Source organism: Taurulus bubalis (genome assembly GCF_910589615.1).
Source record: "Taurulus bubalis genome assembly, chromosome: 6".
Lineage (NCBI taxonomy): Eukaryota > Metazoa > Chordata > Actinopteri > Perciformes > Cottidae > Taurulus > Taurulus bubalis.
This window is the reverse complement of record NC_136594.1, coordinates 20,931,445-20,950,829: the sequence shown is the minus strand read 5'-3', so window position 1 is coordinate 20,950,829 and position 19,385 is coordinate 20,931,445. Positions and strand designations below refer to the sequence as shown.

The 19,385-nt window shown below is 40.0% G+C and overlaps 1 protein-coding gene across 3 annotated transcripts in view; it reads left to right on the top strand.

The window, feature by feature from the left end:
• The window catches only part of prkcaa (protein kinase C, alpha, a), a gene marked incomplete at both ends in the record, with an annotated part of 127,884 nt that extends 115,798 nt beyond the window's left edge, over window positions 1–12,086 (top strand). For all 3 annotated transcript variants that reach the window (XM_079220168.1, XM_079220166.1, XM_079220167.1), the window contains 2 exons: window positions 1,593–1,733; window positions 11,922–12,086. In XM_079220168.1, the coding sequence (XP_079076294.1) occupies window positions 1,593–1,733; window positions 11,922–12,086 (306 nt within the window). The remainder of the gene's footprint in view (window positions 1–1,592; window positions 1,734–11,921) is intronic.
• Between the last annotated feature and the right edge of the window lie 7,299 nt (window positions 12,087–19,385).

Sequence of the window (19,385 nt, the reverse complement as noted above, 5' to 3'; positions counted from 1 at the left end):
CCGTCTGATGTACTCTGCCAGCTGGATGCACTTTGCTAGTTCAGATGTGGCTCAGCCCGCGGCCTGTATGTCCAAGGGACTTGCTGCAGGAATGCTAGCCTGCAAAAATCCTGCAAGTAGATATTCGACACTGAAACAAGTTTAAGCCATTGAGCCATTTTAGCATGTCATTTCATGTTTTTGCATCTCTTAAATAATATTTCCTTAAAAACGTTAAACAATAGGAAACCTAGCAGTGCAGTCATTTTTTTTCACTTCATTTGTCTGTAACTGCTCTTGTACACTTTAGAGAGAGAGAGTGCATGATAGCAGAGCTAGGCGGCAAGAATGATTGACAGCATGAATTTTGTATGACGTTAACTCCCACATTTTCTTCTGTGCATTTGACAAAGTTACTAAAGAGGAAGGAGATTTTGAGCTCCTGCCCGAAGTTGCTTAAAAAACAAAAACAATGCAGTCATGTCAGCGATGCGGCTATGGAGCGTCGTCTGGTGTGTATTTATTTACCGGACGTACTTGAGATTGGTATCAATCGTCTAAGCAAGAAGGCAAGAAAATGAATACACGTATCTCCCAAAAGAAATGGCAAAAGATGTCATCACAAAACAAAAATGATGTTTATATTATTGCTTGTGTATCGGTGTATGCATGTATCTTCTCATACCATTTAAAAAAACATACGCTACACACGATACACGAGCATGTGAACGAGCCTTATTTAAACACTTAAACTAGCTTGGCCAAACAAAACCATTTCCATCTCCCAGTCCAGTGCATAAACAAGCCATTTTGTCCTTGCTCCAATACTGAAACCCACTATTCTCTCTGACCATCTCCAAAGGCTTCCTTCCATTACTTTGCAATTCAACCAGAACAAATAACTGCACTGATGCAGGAGTGTTAATGTGAGAATATTTATGTAAATAGTAGAACTGGTGAATTTGCATCCATACATTCAGGAAAAACAAGCAGTGATTATGTTTCATTTATGAGTATGCTTTAATGCATTTAAAATAGTGTCCTCCTCCAGACCAACTTATGCAAGAAAATATAGCTTCCAACAGTAAACTTCATAAACAAATATTTAAATCACTTGTAATGTTGGACACATTGTTTGGATAATTATGTTTGAGTAATACCAGTCGGCTCCTTCATAATTTAGTAAGGACAGATTTTGTTGTCTGCAATGTTTCCTTTTTAATTTTCTTGTTTTGCTTTGAACAAAGTGCAAACTGTCAAATTGGTAGTGGCAGCAGTTCAAAGAAGTGGGAGAAAACAAAGGGAGGCTTTTCCTGATGCATACTGACCACTTTGGAGATATAAATCCAAACGCTGATGTTCATTGTTTTTATGTTAATATCCGAATACTATATTCTTGACTCTGACTACGACTGAAAGAGAAACTTACTTACAAAATTGAAGTAAGAAGAAAAGCTGTTTTTACTTCCTCTCTGAAGTTGTGGAAACCTATGCAAAGCTATGTGAATCATGCATTCCAGCCCGTAAGATGACGCTCCACTGAATGTCAACTCAACAGTTCTTTGTTCTAACTTCATGTCCTTCATGACCATTGTCTTCCTCACTGTGAGCAGCTGATGACCAAACACCCATCCAAGCGTCTGGGCTGCAGCGCTGAGGGTGAGAGGGACATCAGAGAACACGCCTTCTTCAGACGCATCGACTGGGAACGCCTCCAGAACCGGGAGATCCAGCCGCCCTTCAAGCCCAAATCGGTAAGTACTATGCGGAAATTTCATTTACGCTTCATAGTCTTATTCAAGCGTGATACAGCTTGGTATGGTTACTGTAGCCACGGTCAAGATGATTGGTAGCCCCTCTCAAGTGAGTTAAACCTTCATTAGTATAAGACCCCCTTCATTGTTACACTTGTCCTGTTACAAAGGGAATGTTGATACTTTGAGCTGTATTTTCATATATATGCGGAAAGTGCAGCATAATGCCAGTCGGAAGAAATATATAGAGGTATTAATCGCATAAAAAAAACACATGAATTCACTTGTTTCAGCAGATTTTCAGGAAATTCATTTAGCATGTGTTTAGCATTTGGATGTACTGACTACATTCAAATGCCTATCGCTGCACACGGCACACGTGACTGCACTTTGCAACATTCACCACATTAGCACCCTTTGCCATTCCTTTGCCTCATTGCCATTGGTCTATTGGTGCATTTGTTCTCTCTTTGGATTTACTGAGGCTGTGTTTTTCTTCATCATCTAATTGTGTTAGAAACTCTGAAAGCTTGTGCTAGAAGAACAGCAACAATCTTCTTGTTTTGTGCCATTGGATATCTGGATATTTGCCATTCAACATCCTCACATTCTGCCATACAATAATAAACAATCTTCACTCAAATTCAACACAATGTTAAATGCTTTTCTTTACAATGGCCTTGTATATCTACAACATTTGAAATTCAGTTGAATGCATCAACACAATACAGATAAAAAAAAGACAAATAACATTTTCTGAACCGCATGCATCTAAACAAACAAGTTTAGATGTGCTCATCACTGCAAGACAAATCTGTTATAGCAAGACATGTAATGCCCGTCTTTATTATGATTATGTGTTCTTGACTGTTTGTTTACCTACTTGAGCAGTACATCAGCCTTCAGTCAGATTTGTCTAAACGTCTCTTGTTTCTGTCTAGAAGTACAGTTAGTGTTTTTTTTGTATCTCTTAGTGATTGAAAGTATTCTATCTATCTACACACACACACACACACACACACACACACACACACACACACACACACACACACACACACACACACACACACACACACACACACACACACACACACACACACACACACAAACACATATTATCTATGCATGCTACAATTGATGGTGGGTCTGATCACTTTCCTCAAGGTTTACATCAACGTTTCATCCAATCTCCTTTAGTGTACTTAAAAATGACTTTATCACTACACGAAATCCCTATTTTAATATTCTCAAACTTGCCATAAAATGGTCAAGTATCTAGAATATTTAAGCATATCATGGAATATTTCCATTAAATTTGAGATTTTGATGAACACAATTTATTGTAGTGAAATCAATTCAGACACACATCCACATTCACACACACACTATCCTCATACTTAAGTATTGTGTTAGTACAGATTCTAAACCAGACAGAGTCAGGAGAGTGGTTTGAAATCCCTTCTTTTTCGCAAGCCACCGATGTCAGACGACCCAATACCAAATCCCAGAAACTAGAAAGGTGCACTAAGGTGTCTAAGGTGTGTCTACAGCCCACAACTGGCTAACCCCGCTCAGACAATCAATGTTGACCCCACATGGGATAGGCAGTCGGCACCATTTTTTTTTTTCCAGTTGGAGTTGACAGTTTAGATTCAGGAGAGGACATGTAACACAGTTAGGAGAGCATATTTCAAACCCTAATGTCATATACAGTACTAGGCATGGACCTTTTGAACCCAGTGAACTAGAACATGCCTCCTGCCTGGTCTAGTCAAACGTGTGTCTGCATTCATAATTCTCGGAAGATCTACTTATAATGTAATAAAGGGTGAAACTTCTAGTGATAAAGAAGACAAAAGAGCACAGATGGTTTGTCTCAGGGTTGTACTTTGTAATTCTGTAGCTGTGAAAGTGCAGTTTGAATCAGTCACCAGGCCTAGGTATCTGCATAGAGGTATGTGGGGAGATGTCTCTTTTGTAATTTGTGGTGATAAATGAATCATATTTTTTATTTATTTAGCCAGAGCTTAGTCACTCAGCCTGAGCAAAGTATTCAATGAGGGAGACAGGAAAAAGACCACTTCTACCAGTGTTTAATTGTGAACACTGGTGTATATTAGGACGTGGTATTGTACATTGTCTCACGTATCTTTGCTTTTGATGATTCATCAACATTTTATTTACTGTAATTACATACACTAACATTTAGCTAGACTTTAGCATTGCCTTTGATGTATGACAACTATCCATTCATACATTTTCTATGCTGTAATGGATCATCCTGTGCAGGGTGATGGGGTCAAGAGGCAGTACACCCCAATAACTGGTTGCTGTACAGTAGTTTATCTGAGGCTTCTGTGAGGCTACAGTAGAATATAATTCCACCGTTATTGCAGAGCAATAACACACACGCATCACACATTTCCCAGCACATATGTCACAGACGAGTTGTTGGCACTCGTATTACCAGACCTACAGCAGTATGTTATTGCAGTAGTTCTCATCATATGAACGTGACTGTATTATACAGGATATTATTCGTATTGTGTCGAGATAGCTGATGTAACCCGACTGCAGTCTTTTGTAACATTTCCATTCAAATTCGCTGACAGGCTGCATGTAAAAAATGTAAGACACAAGGAGGATGTAATACCTTTAGCGTAGTCCACTACCCACTCCGAGTCAGAGTTTGAAGTGATTCCACACCGACAGCAAAACCAGGACTGCATCAGCATTATGTGCTTTTTGTAAAAACATTATATAATCTGCCGTAAAAATAAATAAATTGGGGATTTTGCTCAAAAAATAGAAAAATAGAAAATAGAAAGAAACATAAACGGAAGTCAGACTGATGTGGAGTATAATACTGCCTTGACATGACCCTCTTTTGTATAGTGAAAACACAGCTGCAGGCGTAGGCTCCTTATGCCATGTGTTCTATGGGCCATACGTAATTTCAAAACCTCTCATCTGAATTCATAATTAATGTAACACACATGTTTTATGAATGCATATCTCATATAGCTCACATTTTGCTGCACAGTGAGGAGTAGTTTTGAAATCCCTTAATATTACACATGATCATGTAGAGCACACATGCTTTCTCTGTGTTTTTTTATCATTCACTTTCATATATATATAATGTGTGTATGTATATATGTGTGTGTGTGTATATATATATACACATATATATATACACATATATATATATATATACATATATGTGTATATATATATATATATGTGTGTGTGTGTGTGTGTATATATATATATATATATATATATATATATATATATATATATATATATATATATATATATATATATATATATATATATACACACATACATACATACATACATGCACAGAATAATGCAAAGTTAATCTAGACTGTGTTTCTTTAAAAACAAAGAGAGCTTGTGTGTGTGTGTGTGTGTGTGTGTGTGTGTGTGTGTGTGTGTGTGTGTGTGTGTGTGTGTGTGTGTGTGTGTGTGTCCTTTACACATTCAGTTTAAATATTGTAGTTCTCTTCTGTTTCAACCCTCAAGGGCTCCAGTTCCTCTAATAAGGTGAATCCTGACCTCTTTGTCCATGTAGTCTCCCGCTGAGTGGACGTGCTGGGTGTCCTGGAAATGCTGAGTGTGCTTTGTGTGTATATGTGTGGGTAAAAGTATGTGTGTGGGAAGGTTCAAGAAAGTGAAGGTTAACAAAGATTGAGAAAAGCAGAGGAGGAAGATTTCCTTGCATGCACGCCTCGTCGTCTATTTTCTGCATATGTGTGTGGGGGGGGAGCAATCAATATCGGAGGGAGAGCAGAAGGCTTCTGTGCTCGTCTATGTGTCCACGCTGAAGTTGCAGGGAGGTGGATGCATGCAAATGTGCATGTCCTTTTGCAAAGCGCATGCTTGCATGGGTCTTGTTGAAAACGAGTGGGGTGGAGAGAGAGTAAGAAAACACTGCTGAAGCTCTCTGTTACCACCATGACCGGCTCTATCCGGCTCCATCTCACTATGCCATGTAATACGGCGCTGTTTCTGAGTCCATTACCACCAAATGTTTTTTTGCACCCCTTCTCATCCCTCACCAGGTCGAACCCTGCTACTCTAATCCACTCCTCCTCTTTTCCTTTCTCCCATCCCCGCTCAATCTCACTTCATCCGCTTGTGACAGCTGTGGAATTGCAATCAATACACTGACTGCACCCAGCTGAGACATTCAAACCACTTGTATCTCTAGGGCCAGGGTTTCCGACAGCGCGAAGGGCGGAGTGTGTGTGGTAGAGCGAGAGTCAGTGCAGGCCCAGTTGTTGTTGATCTATTTTCATAGTTGTCAATGTGCCGCCATCTATAATGCAGGTAACAAAACAAGCGAGCAGAAGTCCAGCGAGCAGTGTCGGTATGAAAGCAGGCTAATTACTCGATTACGACGCACTCGATGGCCACGCCCTCTTGTGGATGGCCGAACGTCTTCTTGGCTGAATGCAGCAGAGAAGGATGGAGAAAGTAGGTCAACTAGAAACATGCAGATTGATAGAGATGGGAACAGTCGATGAAGGGAGGGAGCCAGGGAAAGAAAGAGTGGGATGACTTAGTCACTGCACAGAGGTCTTAAAACACTGTCCAATCAAGGGATGCGTGTGCCTAATGGGATACATGGACACACACACACCCCCACACACATACAGAAAATGATGACAATATGGTTCAGTTGTGACTCACTGTAGCTGTAAGAAAATTAGAAGAGTTTAGAGGACATAAAAGGGAGTGCTTTTCAGTTTGTTCATGTATTTATTTTTCAATTTTATTTAATATTTCCTCAGTTGGAGTCTTGACAGTTTATATTTTCTGTCGCATATTTCTAGAATCTGTAGTAATTTCTCAACAAAGGTAGCGTTTGGCTCCATTTGGGTTCATGTGTGAAAGGCCCAATTTGTAATTGCTTTATATTCTCACTTAAAATAAGGCTTGCGTAACCAAAGCACAGGGGGTCGTGCAAGGTTCCAGTGTAATCGTTTATAATCCCCGTATGTGAATCACTGCACATCGTGAAATAAGGCGGTAACATTTTTATAAACTAAAATGAACTGAAGTTCTTACGTAATTACCACATGTCTTACTTGCATTTAGAATAAGAATATTTGTTTGTTAAAGGTTCATAACATATATGTTCAGTTCAAGTAACTGATGCCCATCTATAAGCATTTAACTTCTAACGACAAGATGAGAATTCATCAAAGCAAAGCAAGATGTTCGGGAAATTATCAGAACAGTTCTCTTTTGATGCCAATGTCTTGAGAGGGAGGAATGGAGGGAGAGAGAGAGAGAGACAGACACAGACACAGACAGACTCTAATTGGAGGTAGGCGCTCATTTACCTTCCTTAGTAGCTCAGTGTGTTTTTATATGCTTGAGTGCAGAGGCTTGCATGTGTATAGAAAGAGAGAGAGAGAGATTAAAGATGAGAGAAAGTAGGTCAAAAACACATGAAGGACACTATGTCACCGTGTACGGGAAGATGTATCATCATTTCATAATAGCTTTGGTCTCACCTCACAAGGGTTGGCTGAATCACACAATATGAAACAGGAGATGTGAGACTCCAAAAGGGCATGTTTCTGGAAATGAGAGGCAGTAGTACAGATTGTTATGACCATGGTTCCTAATAAAACATTTTCTTCTTTTCTTCTTGTTGAGCTAACCTTTTTTAACTTCAGTTATCTTTTGAGAGCAGCTCTTCTAAAATAGTCTCTATTCAAGGTCCTGTATCTGTGATGTGAAGCTCTTCCACGAACAAATATTCAGTCAACACAACATGCTAAACCTCAAATAAATCAAGCTTGTTTGTCAAATATTTAACTTTCATATATATACTATACTTTAAATACTCTTTCAGATTAACAACTGATGCTTTGCTCTAAACACTGGTCGGAATATATTGCTTGAGAGCGGAGGCCCGGAGTCACATTGAGTAACTGGGTTGTGATGCAAAAAGGCGCATCCTGGTGCTGGCAGTTGTCTGTCGAGGTCTGAGTGAAAAACGTGAGCGACGGATGGTCATTGATGGATAGAAGAAGACAAGTATACGGAAAGACGCAGCAGTTGAAGGATGGTAGCGATTACCCATCAGGTATCTGCTGTGTGGGAAACAATCAAAGTGTCCTGCCTTCTATTCACTCTAGTGGTTTAAAGTGGATGCCACCTTTCAGGGACAATAGTCATGGGAGAACATTTTAATTCACTCCATGTGTTTATAGTCTGTTGTCACTTCCATTAAATCACCTGACATGTGTTGTGTGTCCTCACCAATGAAAATAAAAAAAAAGTATAATAGAAAAAGAAATGCCTGTACCTTTTTATACCTCAATGTGTTTGAATGACAAACACAGGCAGACATTCTTACACACACAAAGACTGATGCAAGACACACACACACACACACACACACACACACACACACACACAGATGCTTATATAAAACACAAACATGCACACACTTACATGTCTTGTCTCTAAATGTAGGGCAGCAGTGGACAAAGCCAATTAGTCACATGTTAGTCAAGAGGGTCAAAGCCAGGGCACAGTTGGTTGTGAAGTCATATAGCAACCATGAAAACGGATTGGAAAATAAAGAAGATGCGTAATGACATCTATAAAGGATGTCCTTCATATTCAAATCGTCTTAAACTGTGGATCTGTGAAGTTTTACCGTGGTAGTGTCTGTTTCTGGTGGCACAGCCGTGTGGATCCATCCCACTGAGGATGCTGGTCCGGTACTCGGTCCAAACCAGTGTGAGCCAGTCAGTCAGCTGCTGTGTACTCTGAGAGAGTGGCCGATGGCAGTGCGCAGTCAGAAGTGATGGCACTTGTCATCCAGAAAAGGGACAGATGTTTCGATGTTGGAGATTTCTCTCTGCAGGGTTGTTTTGAAGAATCAAACATGATGGGTGAAGCAGAAGCCAGGAGAGTTTTACTTATAGCGGTGAAATGTTAGAATTGCTTCTACTTGGCTAAATTGCGATAAATCTATCTTGCCAGGAAAATGTTGAACAGCATCATCAGTCTTATCAGACGCATAAGCCTCCCATTTGATAACCTAACTTACTTTGACAAGATTTTATTAATTTTTTACAAAAGAAGGATATCCAGATTCAACAATCCGTCACGGTTGACATAGGAAACTAATTAACCTTCAGGTCTCGTTTATATTCGATTGTGGGCGTTATGCAACCGTCACAAAACTAAAAGCGGCTTATTCAGTATCTTACTCTTCAATGCCTCATGCTGTTTATTTATATTACCCGAGACTCTGATGTAAAGCTTGGTGAAATATTGCCCTTGCAGTCACAACACCCCTTTGAGTTAAATGCACCAGTGTTTTTTGTTGTGTCAACAGTGCCAAAGGAGCCATAGTTGCCATCTCCCTTTCCTTCTTTTAAAGCCCAGTGACATTTGGCTTCACAGAGTCGGTTATTCTTACAGCCAGCTGCAGAGCAGCTCCCAAGGGAATGTTGAAGCGTATTAAGTGCTGCTCTGGATCTTAGCGTAAAGTATGTGTTTGGGTGTATGATCGTGTGTGTGTGTGTGTGTGTGCACGCGCAAATGCATGCATCCATCTAGTTAAGCCCAGTGTAGGTGGACTAACTGATGAGGATAGATTAGGATGTTGTGTACAGCCTCTCTCTTTCTTGCTTGCTCCCTCTTTTTCTTGTCCGCCGTCTCATTTCTTCCCCAGTAACGACAGGAGAATATGTCAGAGGAGACCAAGTAATCTATTTTCTCTGCCGTTCCCTAATGACAACGAGAATAACAACAGAGAAACTTTACCTCTCTAATGCTCTTTGTAGGTTAGACAGACAGTCGTAGCCCTTTAGTTGGAGAGTCTTGATTGAGCACAACACATCCAGATGACAGGAAATGAGGCATTCTTATGTTGATGTCACTGTGTTACGGTCTCTAAAATGTGTTAAGTGTTAAGTGATGGATTCATGTATTCATGCTTAAAGCTTTCGATTCACAAGAAAGAGTGTGAAGGCCAGCCTGACTGTTTTTTTTTATAAATATGTTGCCACACAGCAAGATTAAGGTACAGCACTATTACTAGGTGTGAGCCATGACCTCATCCTGTTTCTTTAAAGGTGTGTAGCAGAAGTACGGTGGCCTACGCAAAGACTCCAATGGCCCTATCTAGAGCCAGTGTTTGGTTTGTTCGTTTCTGGGCTACTGTAGAAACATGGTGGAGGACTACATACAGTATGTATATACAAACGGCTCGTCATAAGATATTGAAAACACAACAATTCTTATTTTCAGGTGACTTTACACGAAAGAAAACACACTAATTAATCCTATATTCCATTTCTGCCAATATATCCACCTAAATCATACACACTGATCCTTTAAAAGAATGTTAGGTGAGTGCAAAGAGGGAGAGTAGACCACTGAGCAGATAATCCTGAGAGGAACCGGTAGCCTCGAGTGGCAGACTCAGAATCAATGCTACAAAATAAACTGCACCGTGAATGACATCAGCTTGGAAGGAGATGAAACAGCTAAATGTTGGAAATGGTTATTAGACAAAAAGCTGACATTACAGACATTGGTGTAGTTATTTTTTAGCAGGATGTGATAGTTTGTGCATCGCTTGGTAAAGCAATTTAAATAGCATGTCAGATGACTTCGCCTTGAAATATGGTCTTCTGCTTTGGGCTGAGTAAATATGAAATGCAATGCAAATCCCAGTAATCTCATATGACCCATGTGTTACCTAATCGTCACAGGAACAGTATGTACCACGCCGCTTCTTTTTAGGGCGAGACAACAAAATACAAAACTGCCACCAGAATGAGGAAAACCGATGTGCCGTGTGAAGCTGTGCCACGTCCCTAATAATGCTTAACTCATTATAAATGGCACCTTTGATATTGTTATTTATAGGTGCTTAATACAAGATTGGGAGCATTTGTATTGCCTCTCAACAGCTTTCTACACGGCGAATGCTAAGCCGACGGCTCACAGCTAACGGTGCTAACGGGGCTATCACTGCAAACTACAGCAAAAGTGTTTACCTGAGGGGGCGCACTCTGCACTGCTGTCACACAGTGGTCACACTGATGACGCCGCCCTGACCGCTCTATGAGAGCGGTACAGAGTGGCGACCGTCAGTTTACCAGTGTGGCACCTTTAAACAGATTTTTTAGTTATTTTTTGCAGTCGGGGAATATCACAACATCCACAAAATGAGATGCACACTCCTGTCTCCTAGCATGCTAATGACCTTCCTTTTTCTGAGAAATTAAGTGCAAATTTAAGTGCTCCTTCATCCACCATGTGAGAAGATCCGTCTCCAAGTCTTTGATTTAATTTCACTCATCGCTCAAGCATGAAAACACCTTTGAAGACCCCATTTTAAATACAGACATCTTGCCTCCAACTTATGAACATACTGATTAACCCTTTTATGACCCTGTTGTACCTTGATGCGACAGCTTTTTTGTACAAGGAATCCTTTCATTCTCATGTAAGACGATTAGTTTTGAGGGTCAAATGCACAAAAGTACGTTCGTATCACATCTGAGCCGAGATAAAGGAGCGCCGTCACAGCAGGTTTTGAGGTCAGAGCAAACAGCCGGCCTTAATGCGGAGGCCCTGATTCATAGAATCAAATCTGGACCTTGTTGGTTGGCTACTGCATTGCTGTTCCACTGCTTTGCCAATATTGCTTTGATTTTCAGAAGGGTGCGTTGCAATTCAGGTGAATGAGAAGTAGAGCATGTGATCGGATGTTGTTAACCTCTTACTGCATATAGCAGTGGCAAAAGTGGGGGATCAGGTGTGAAATGCTCTTCATGTTTAGGTGAGGATGCAATCGAATTGGTCAACAGGTGGATGTGGGAGAACTCAGACACATTTTCCATGTACATTGTTTAGTGGCCTAGCCCAGTGTGGTTATATTTAGTAATGTGAATGGTGATATGAATGGTGATGACAATGGTGATGGTTGCTGATGTGCTTTGGGCTTATTTGTGAAAAGTTCCAAGAAATTAAAAAACAAATTCTGCTAAATGTCTCTTGCCTTGACAGAATTGTCACGCTCACTCTTCCTGTTCTGTCAGCCATCTTGCACCCTTTTATATTGTTTTGTATAGCGTATGTCTGAACTTTTTCTCCGTCTGTCTCTCTTTTCTACAGTGCGGCAAAGCAGCCGAGAACTTTGACAAGTTCTTCACTCGCACTCAGCCGCAGCTCACACCGCCAGATGAGCTGGTTATCGCCAACATCGACCAGGCCGAGTTCGCAGGGTTCTCTTTCATCAACCCACAGTTTGTGAACCCGGTGCTCATTAACAGCGTATGAGAAGGATGTGGAACCCCCCAGAAGAACCTCCCTGCTCACTGCCACCCACTTAAAGCAACCGCCAACCTGACATCTGACCACAACTTGATAGGCCCGCTATGAACCTTTATGTATTGTTTTAAGTTGTAATTAGTATTCTAGAGCATGCATATTTGCTCTGTACAGTATATTTGGCATTATAGAGTATATAGATTTCAATAGTTTTCTTTAGTGTAATGATGAGCAGGATGTCCTTCCTTACCGCTGCCATTTATATTGAAGGTTTAACACAACTTAAGGCACTCAGACAGAAGGGTGACGAGCTTTATTTATCTACGCCACCGTATGATGAAATTTAGAGAATAAATTAATCTATGCCTATATATGATATAAGCAAGATAATATTAAAGGGGCATTCAGCTACAATACCATTTAAGGCATGGATTAACTGATTCTGGAAAAGGGTTTCATGCTTACAAATCTCAATGGATAAACATTATAATCGACAGAGCCAGTTGGTGGGTCACAGTTTGTTTCCATAATTATCACAATGCAGATGTAATGTGATGCCCTGAAAAACACTGGTAGAAGGCAGTGTAGATACTATGGCCAAATATGAAGGACAGGTGACGCAGGCATTGAAACAGCACCTTGTGAATCAATGCTTCCTGCATCATGTTTACAGTTTTCCTCCCCTTTGATATCATGGTGACGCTATAAAATTCTATTTTAGTATAATTTGATTCTAGCCAGTAGCAAATCAACTAAAAGACAGTTAATTAGATGATATGCAGCCTGTAAAAATGCTAACATGTGAGACACGTAGGTATGAAAGTGTGTCAGGGTTGGTTCCAATTCTTAGCTTCTTAGCGTAACTGTTATCACTCTACCTGCTTTTAAAAGTAACAATTCACACCTATTTTCTAGCCCTTACTTAAGCTGCAGATTGTATACTTCCCTTGTCAATAATTTTGTGGACACTATGTGAACACACAGTAATCATTTTAGTATGTGGGCAGTGGCATAACATTCTTATATCTAGGAAAGAAAATCAAAGCTATACCGTTTACAGTTTGTCATGTTTTAGCCACTGTTTCTGTCCCATGCTCTGCCCATAATTACAATTGGTCATAACTGTCTCAACAGAAGCAGTAAAGACGTTTTGATAAACTGTTTTTTTTTATTTTTAGAATATAACATGATATAATTCTGTATTAACCATCCAATGTTATATTGCATAAAGTATCAAGTGAAGATGAAACACATTTGTTAGTTTTCTTAGATACAGAAGTTGCAAACCCATAGGAGCATTTCTTCTGACAATGCTTTGTTGTCCTGAGAACAAACTCATCCTTCATTAGGAGTATATCCGCACAATCATCATTAGTCAAAACATTTGTTTGCATCTGTTTTAATTTCTTTCAATGTCTTTAAAAATAGATTAGTTTGAATTCCCCTCCTTTTTGGTGATCTCATACATATTTTTCCATTAGATCAGATAAATATTTGATTGTGTCTACTATCAGTGCATAACTCCTTTGTAAATACTCATGGGTTATTTAAAAAGAGTATAGCAAGTTACAGTTTTTATACCAACACCTGAATGTGCTTTTATTACATTAATTATATAAACCAATATTTGTATGTGTAAAGAAAAATGAAATGACTAAGAAAGTAACCCAGTACAGATCCACTTTGTAACAGCTGGAGGTCTTTAATGGAGTCCAGATTTACCAAGTTGTGAAATGTATCTGTTCTACTTGTTTTGGCAGATTTATCAACACTTTTATGTTCTTTATTCATATTCAATGATTTTGACTGCAAATTGTGTGTTGATTGGATGTGTGTCTGGCTGTCCCCCTTTATCTGCATGCTGCTGGTAGGCATCATTCATGCACGTGATGGGCTAAAGGCTGCATGCTACAAAGTATAAAGGCCCTGAGGGTTACGACAGCTTTTCAGGAAAGTGGGAAGTGTCAAAGGTCAGGCTTATGGAAGCAGAATGTTCGATTCTCAGAAGATATATTTACAGGGCTCTCAAGTTTCACGCATTGAGCGTGTCTGTCACGCATTTCGGTCTTAAGTCACGCCCTCCTGCCACAGATCGTATTTCTCACGCTGAAAAAAACCTCTAGGCTATTTAATGTGCCGCAGCGCACAAACATGACCTGGTCGCGCTGCCCTCACCATGGAGGAATCAAGCAGGAGGAGGAGGAGGATGAGGAGGAGGAGGAGGAGGATATGTCACTCTTACCTTCTTAAAAACTTGAGAGCCCTGTATTTAGGGTGCAGTGTCACTGTAAGCATAGCTCTAGATTGGCTAAGTTGAATGTGGCCAACACAAATCACAGTCCAGTAACTTAGGAGTGCAGATCTAAGATCAGCTAGACTGTTTCAGAGTTGATTGCAGGATTCTGTAACTATAGATCACAAGTCAAGTTTCAATGATGCAGTCCTAATGCTCAGCCAGATTAGTACTCTATGTGTGGGAAACAACAGTGATTTTGCCACAAAAAAAAAACAGACTGCTAAAGAACATAGTGTAGACATTTATTACAGTTTATTAACCTAAATAGATACTAATATTTTCAAAAGACTTTCCCGAGACATAGTTCCTGGTTCCTGATCAGTGGTCTTTTCTGTAGAAGCTTGATATATGTACATTATGGTCCCTGGTTCCTTTAGCCTTTTCCTTTTTCGGGTGATCAGTAGTGAGTTGTGACTGCTCGTTGCTAGACCAGTGGCACCACTCGCTCTTTAGTGTCTCATGAATGTGGTTTATGTTATAATCTTCATGTTGTGCTGTTGTAAGATGTCAGTGTCTCTTTTTGTTCGTTTCTTTTGCTGTTTGTTGTCGCAGTTAGTGTTGTTGGTTTCATTTCTCTAGCTTCTGCTCAGAAATTCAGGAATGTTTCAAAGAATATATCACATTACGAAACTCATATATCTGACTGATACAGATAGGAACTTTTGAAATGTCTGTACATTTTTTTCTCTCCATGTGTTTCTAAGCGTTGTTCTCTCCTACCATGTTTCCTATAGTATATATAACCTTTTGCATGTGCCAAACCTGGAGATCGCCAGAACCCGACAATAGCAGCGTTGCACTAGCTTTAGTCACATAGATGGCTTCTTTGTGGCAGCTTCTCCCTGTGCAGGCTTCTCTCTGCCTGAAGCCACACCTGCTGTACACTCTGTTGGCCACATAACATACAGCATGCTGCCATGAGTATACCAATGCACATTGTGTCAGTACGCTTTACAATTCCAGTCAGTTTGATAAACATCATGCACGGTACTAGATTCTCCTGCCTCTCTACCCTTGGGCTGAATTGTGTCTGAAAAAAACATTGCAACTTGTGGAGCATTTGATTTAACGCCACAGTGAATTTCACAGAAGTGAGAGAGAAATATTCCTTGTACATACTCGGAGTTTAACAGTCTTGCCCTTGCCTGAGCCTATCTTGCACCTCTGTGTGTGCCGACTGAATAGATCCATCCCTTTAATAGAATCTCTACTTGCTTTCCAAACTTAATGTTTTCCAAAAGCCACAGCCAATGTGAGCATGAAAAAAAAAGATTACTCACTCTCCCCGTGTGTGCCTTTCCCAACTTGAACAGATATACTGTACATCCTTCTTACTCTTCATCCTCCTGGCTCTGATCTGAACTCTCTACTCAATGTTTACGCCATACCTTTACTCCACTTACTGTATTTTTAGTCCCCTGTCAAACAAGCCGAGTTCAGTTTTTATTTAAGCCATGTTAGTGTTTCAGCATATCTCTCGCAAAAGAATGAATGTGAATAAAAGTAAATGAGAAAAAACAACAAATTGTCCATCATCTGGTCTGTAAAACAGAATTTTAAGCACATTTTGTTGACTGACACCAATAACCTCTACAGCCATAAAACTACAACATGAGTCATCCTCCTGTGTCTGCGTGCTTTACCTTTACCTCCCTGTGCCTATTAATGACTGATGCAGTGAGCTATGGAATATATGTATCGACATTATCACAGGATGATCTTCGGGGAGTGAAGGAACAATGGACAGCTGATTGAGTGGATTTAGTTAACGGGCAAAAGGATAGATGATGATGGCTTGTTTGAAGGACGACCCCCGTGCCTCATCGCATTGAACCGTCCCTCCTCGTCTCCTCGTTCACTCTACCTGATCCTCCTTCCTCAGTGCCTGGGCCAAGTCAATCTATCATCTTATCAGTGTGCTCCTCTTCTCGCCCTTTAAATCCCATCAGGTCAGGAAAGCAGTTGATTTTTTGTGTGCTATTCCCTCAACCAGTTGGCATAAATTCCACCCTTTCCTCCTCTCTGGTCGTTCCCTAAACGCACCATGAGAAAGGAGTTGGCCAAATGTATTTGGTGTGTTACTTTGTTGACATTCTATTTGATGTCCTCACCTTTCTGTTATTCATTTAATTGATTAGGATGGCCAGAGGATAATGAAGTAACTTTTTCATGTAAAGATTTGATCTTTAATGGAAGGTTTAAAGAGATTGGCTTGGTATGATTTGTTGTTGTTTGTTTTGTTCAATTGGCATTTCTTACAATTCTCCTTTTAGTATCCTAAGCTTGTGTAACGTCTTTCTTCTTTGTAGTTAGTCATTACTCTCCGCTGTGTCCTGTTTGCTGTGAAATGAGAGTTGAGGTGAGCTGCCATCTTTTTGGCCGTACAGCGCACAGGATCAATGATGTGCGGGAATGCCTTATCCCTCAACCCATACAGCAACGTGGTCTCCAACTCTCCTATCTTGTTCATTTATTATCTCCGCATCCCTGTCCTTGTACATAAATGACTTACAGTAGATACCTTCATAGACTGTCAAGGAAAGAATATATTGTATTTTGCAAATGGTGTATGTGTGTTGTCTCCCCTTGTCCGCCTGAAACCTTTAAAATGAGTCTGAGCTACCTTGTACTTGATCGTGTCATTTGTACCTAATGTATGATAATGCAAATAATAAACTAAAGGTAAACGAGAATCATATTTCTGCAAGTGAGGGTTTATTGTTTTTAATGTTCAGTAGTAGACACGGTTGTGAGTTTTACTCATACCAGTCCATTCAGTCCATCTTGTATAGGTTTCCTTATAGGTTCTTGTTTTCCTCTGCACCATTATGATCATGTATGTATGTGTATGGGGCATGTGAGAGTGGTTTTTTTTCTATTATATATGCAGAGGTGTGAGTTTGTGTGAGGGTGTGGTGGGTCGATTCTGTATTATGTTCCAGGCTTCTTCATTAGTTGGATGGCTGAGCTTGAGTCCCGGTGAAGGTAGCGATGATAGTGATGGAAGACAATATGTAGCGCTCACTACTCAAGGAGGAGCATGGCAGCCCGGTTACCTGACTGACACGGCACGATTGCTTCTAGATTTCACACCTAAATTAGGCTGTGAGCATACCTGTGGCTTTCCTTTTAAGCAAGAAGACGATTTATGTGGAGCGCATTTAATGGATATACTGAGGTTTTAGAAGCTTAGCCCAATTGTCGCCTCACTAAACACCTGCCACAACGTGGAGGCGATGAAGTGTTTCTTAACAGGCAAACAGATTGGTATTTTCATGAAGTGACTGTCGGGCTGCCTCAAAGCAATTGATTATAATGTAACATCTGTTTTTATTTTCTTCCCATAAGCAACATCCTGATGCTTCTTTTCCAAAGTACAAGATTTACATAACGTGGATAAAAATGTACATATCAAGGTTCATACACATTTTGACCAATGGATTTCCATGACTTTAAACCAAATTTGAAGTATTTAAAGATGTAGTATTTAAACTAACAATGAGGATTTTCAAAGCATACAGTATACCTTAAATGACACAAGATAGGTCATATGCGTTCTCACTTTTTTTCGCGACAGCCACTGTAGTTCTCTGAAGTTTCAGTTGGTTGCAATATGCAACCTTGCTACTAGAAGCCGCCGAATACGACGCATTGGCCCTTTAAATAAGAAATATGCTTCAGAAAAACAAACAATACAATTTGTAAATTAGATTGAAACCTGGATTTATTTTCTCCTGAATTGGGATGTTGCTGCAATACAGACACATACTGTTCAACATTACTGCAAAAAACAAACAAACAAACGTATCTTCATTCTTTCATGTGTTACTTTCAGACAATGCATGGCTGCCATGTGATTAGAGGAGGCTCTGCGGTGTGTTGGCTGTGGAACCAGCTGGTGTAGGCTTTTGTTTAACACATTATATGTTTCAGGCCACTGGTTTCTCTCATTCTGCCTCTAATACACAAACAGACAAATACACATACATGCATGGACACACATTTTCAGCATTTCTTCATCTGTTATGAAAGTGCAAGAGCGAAGTCATATATGACCATATTGTCTTGTTGTGAGAGCTGTTCTGGCCTTAAGTAAAACAGATGCATTATAGTTACAGACTGATACATATCAGCATCTGTGTGAATAATGACTCTAAGCCATGGTGTTTTACAGAAGCTGATGGAATGATTTATGTTTTGTGTGAAAGAAAAACAAATAAATGATACTACTGTGTTTATCTGAGCCTGCATGTACTCAAAATCGGGTCCAAATTGAGTCCTCTTTCTTGTAGACAAGATACCCTGATCTACAAAAATATATATTTGCTCTTAAATTGTTCAATTGACTCTCTAAGAAGATTTGAATGTTCAGTGACAGAAAACTAGGAGGCATGCTTTGTTCTGTACGTGGAACCATACCACGGGCAGATTATGGAGTTTAATTTGTAAAGCCTTCCTCTTGCTTCGCCTTGATGTTTGATCGTCAAAGAGCAGAAGAGAGAACATGTTTGGTTAAACAGAATAAAAGGATGAAACGTTTGAGACAAAAGTTTCTTCGGCGAGGTGACTTGGCCTGATGGCCTTCCTGTGAGGCCACGCTGACGACAGCATCTTCATTCGCTCCTGATCTCTTGGAAACAGAATGTGGGGGTTAGTCATACAGTTCTCACACACATTGGATGAACCAGATGGTCCTAAATGACTGAATGAATGTCCATATGGTCAGAGACAGTTTATGCGGAATTTAGTCTGACAGCAGCTCAGACTAAATTAAAATCTGTGACCAAATCATGAAACTTGCACATTTAACAGAAATGTTGTTTTGTTTATTAAATAGGTATATGGCTATAGCCTGTATTTGTTCAGTCAGTGTTTTCTGCAATTGCATAGGGTCCCTCTGACCTCATAAACACATCTGTTTCCACATGAAGTGTGAACCAGATGTTACATACGTTTGACTGAAAAGTGTCAATACAAAGAAAGGAACCGAAGCCACTGAATGATTCTGTTAA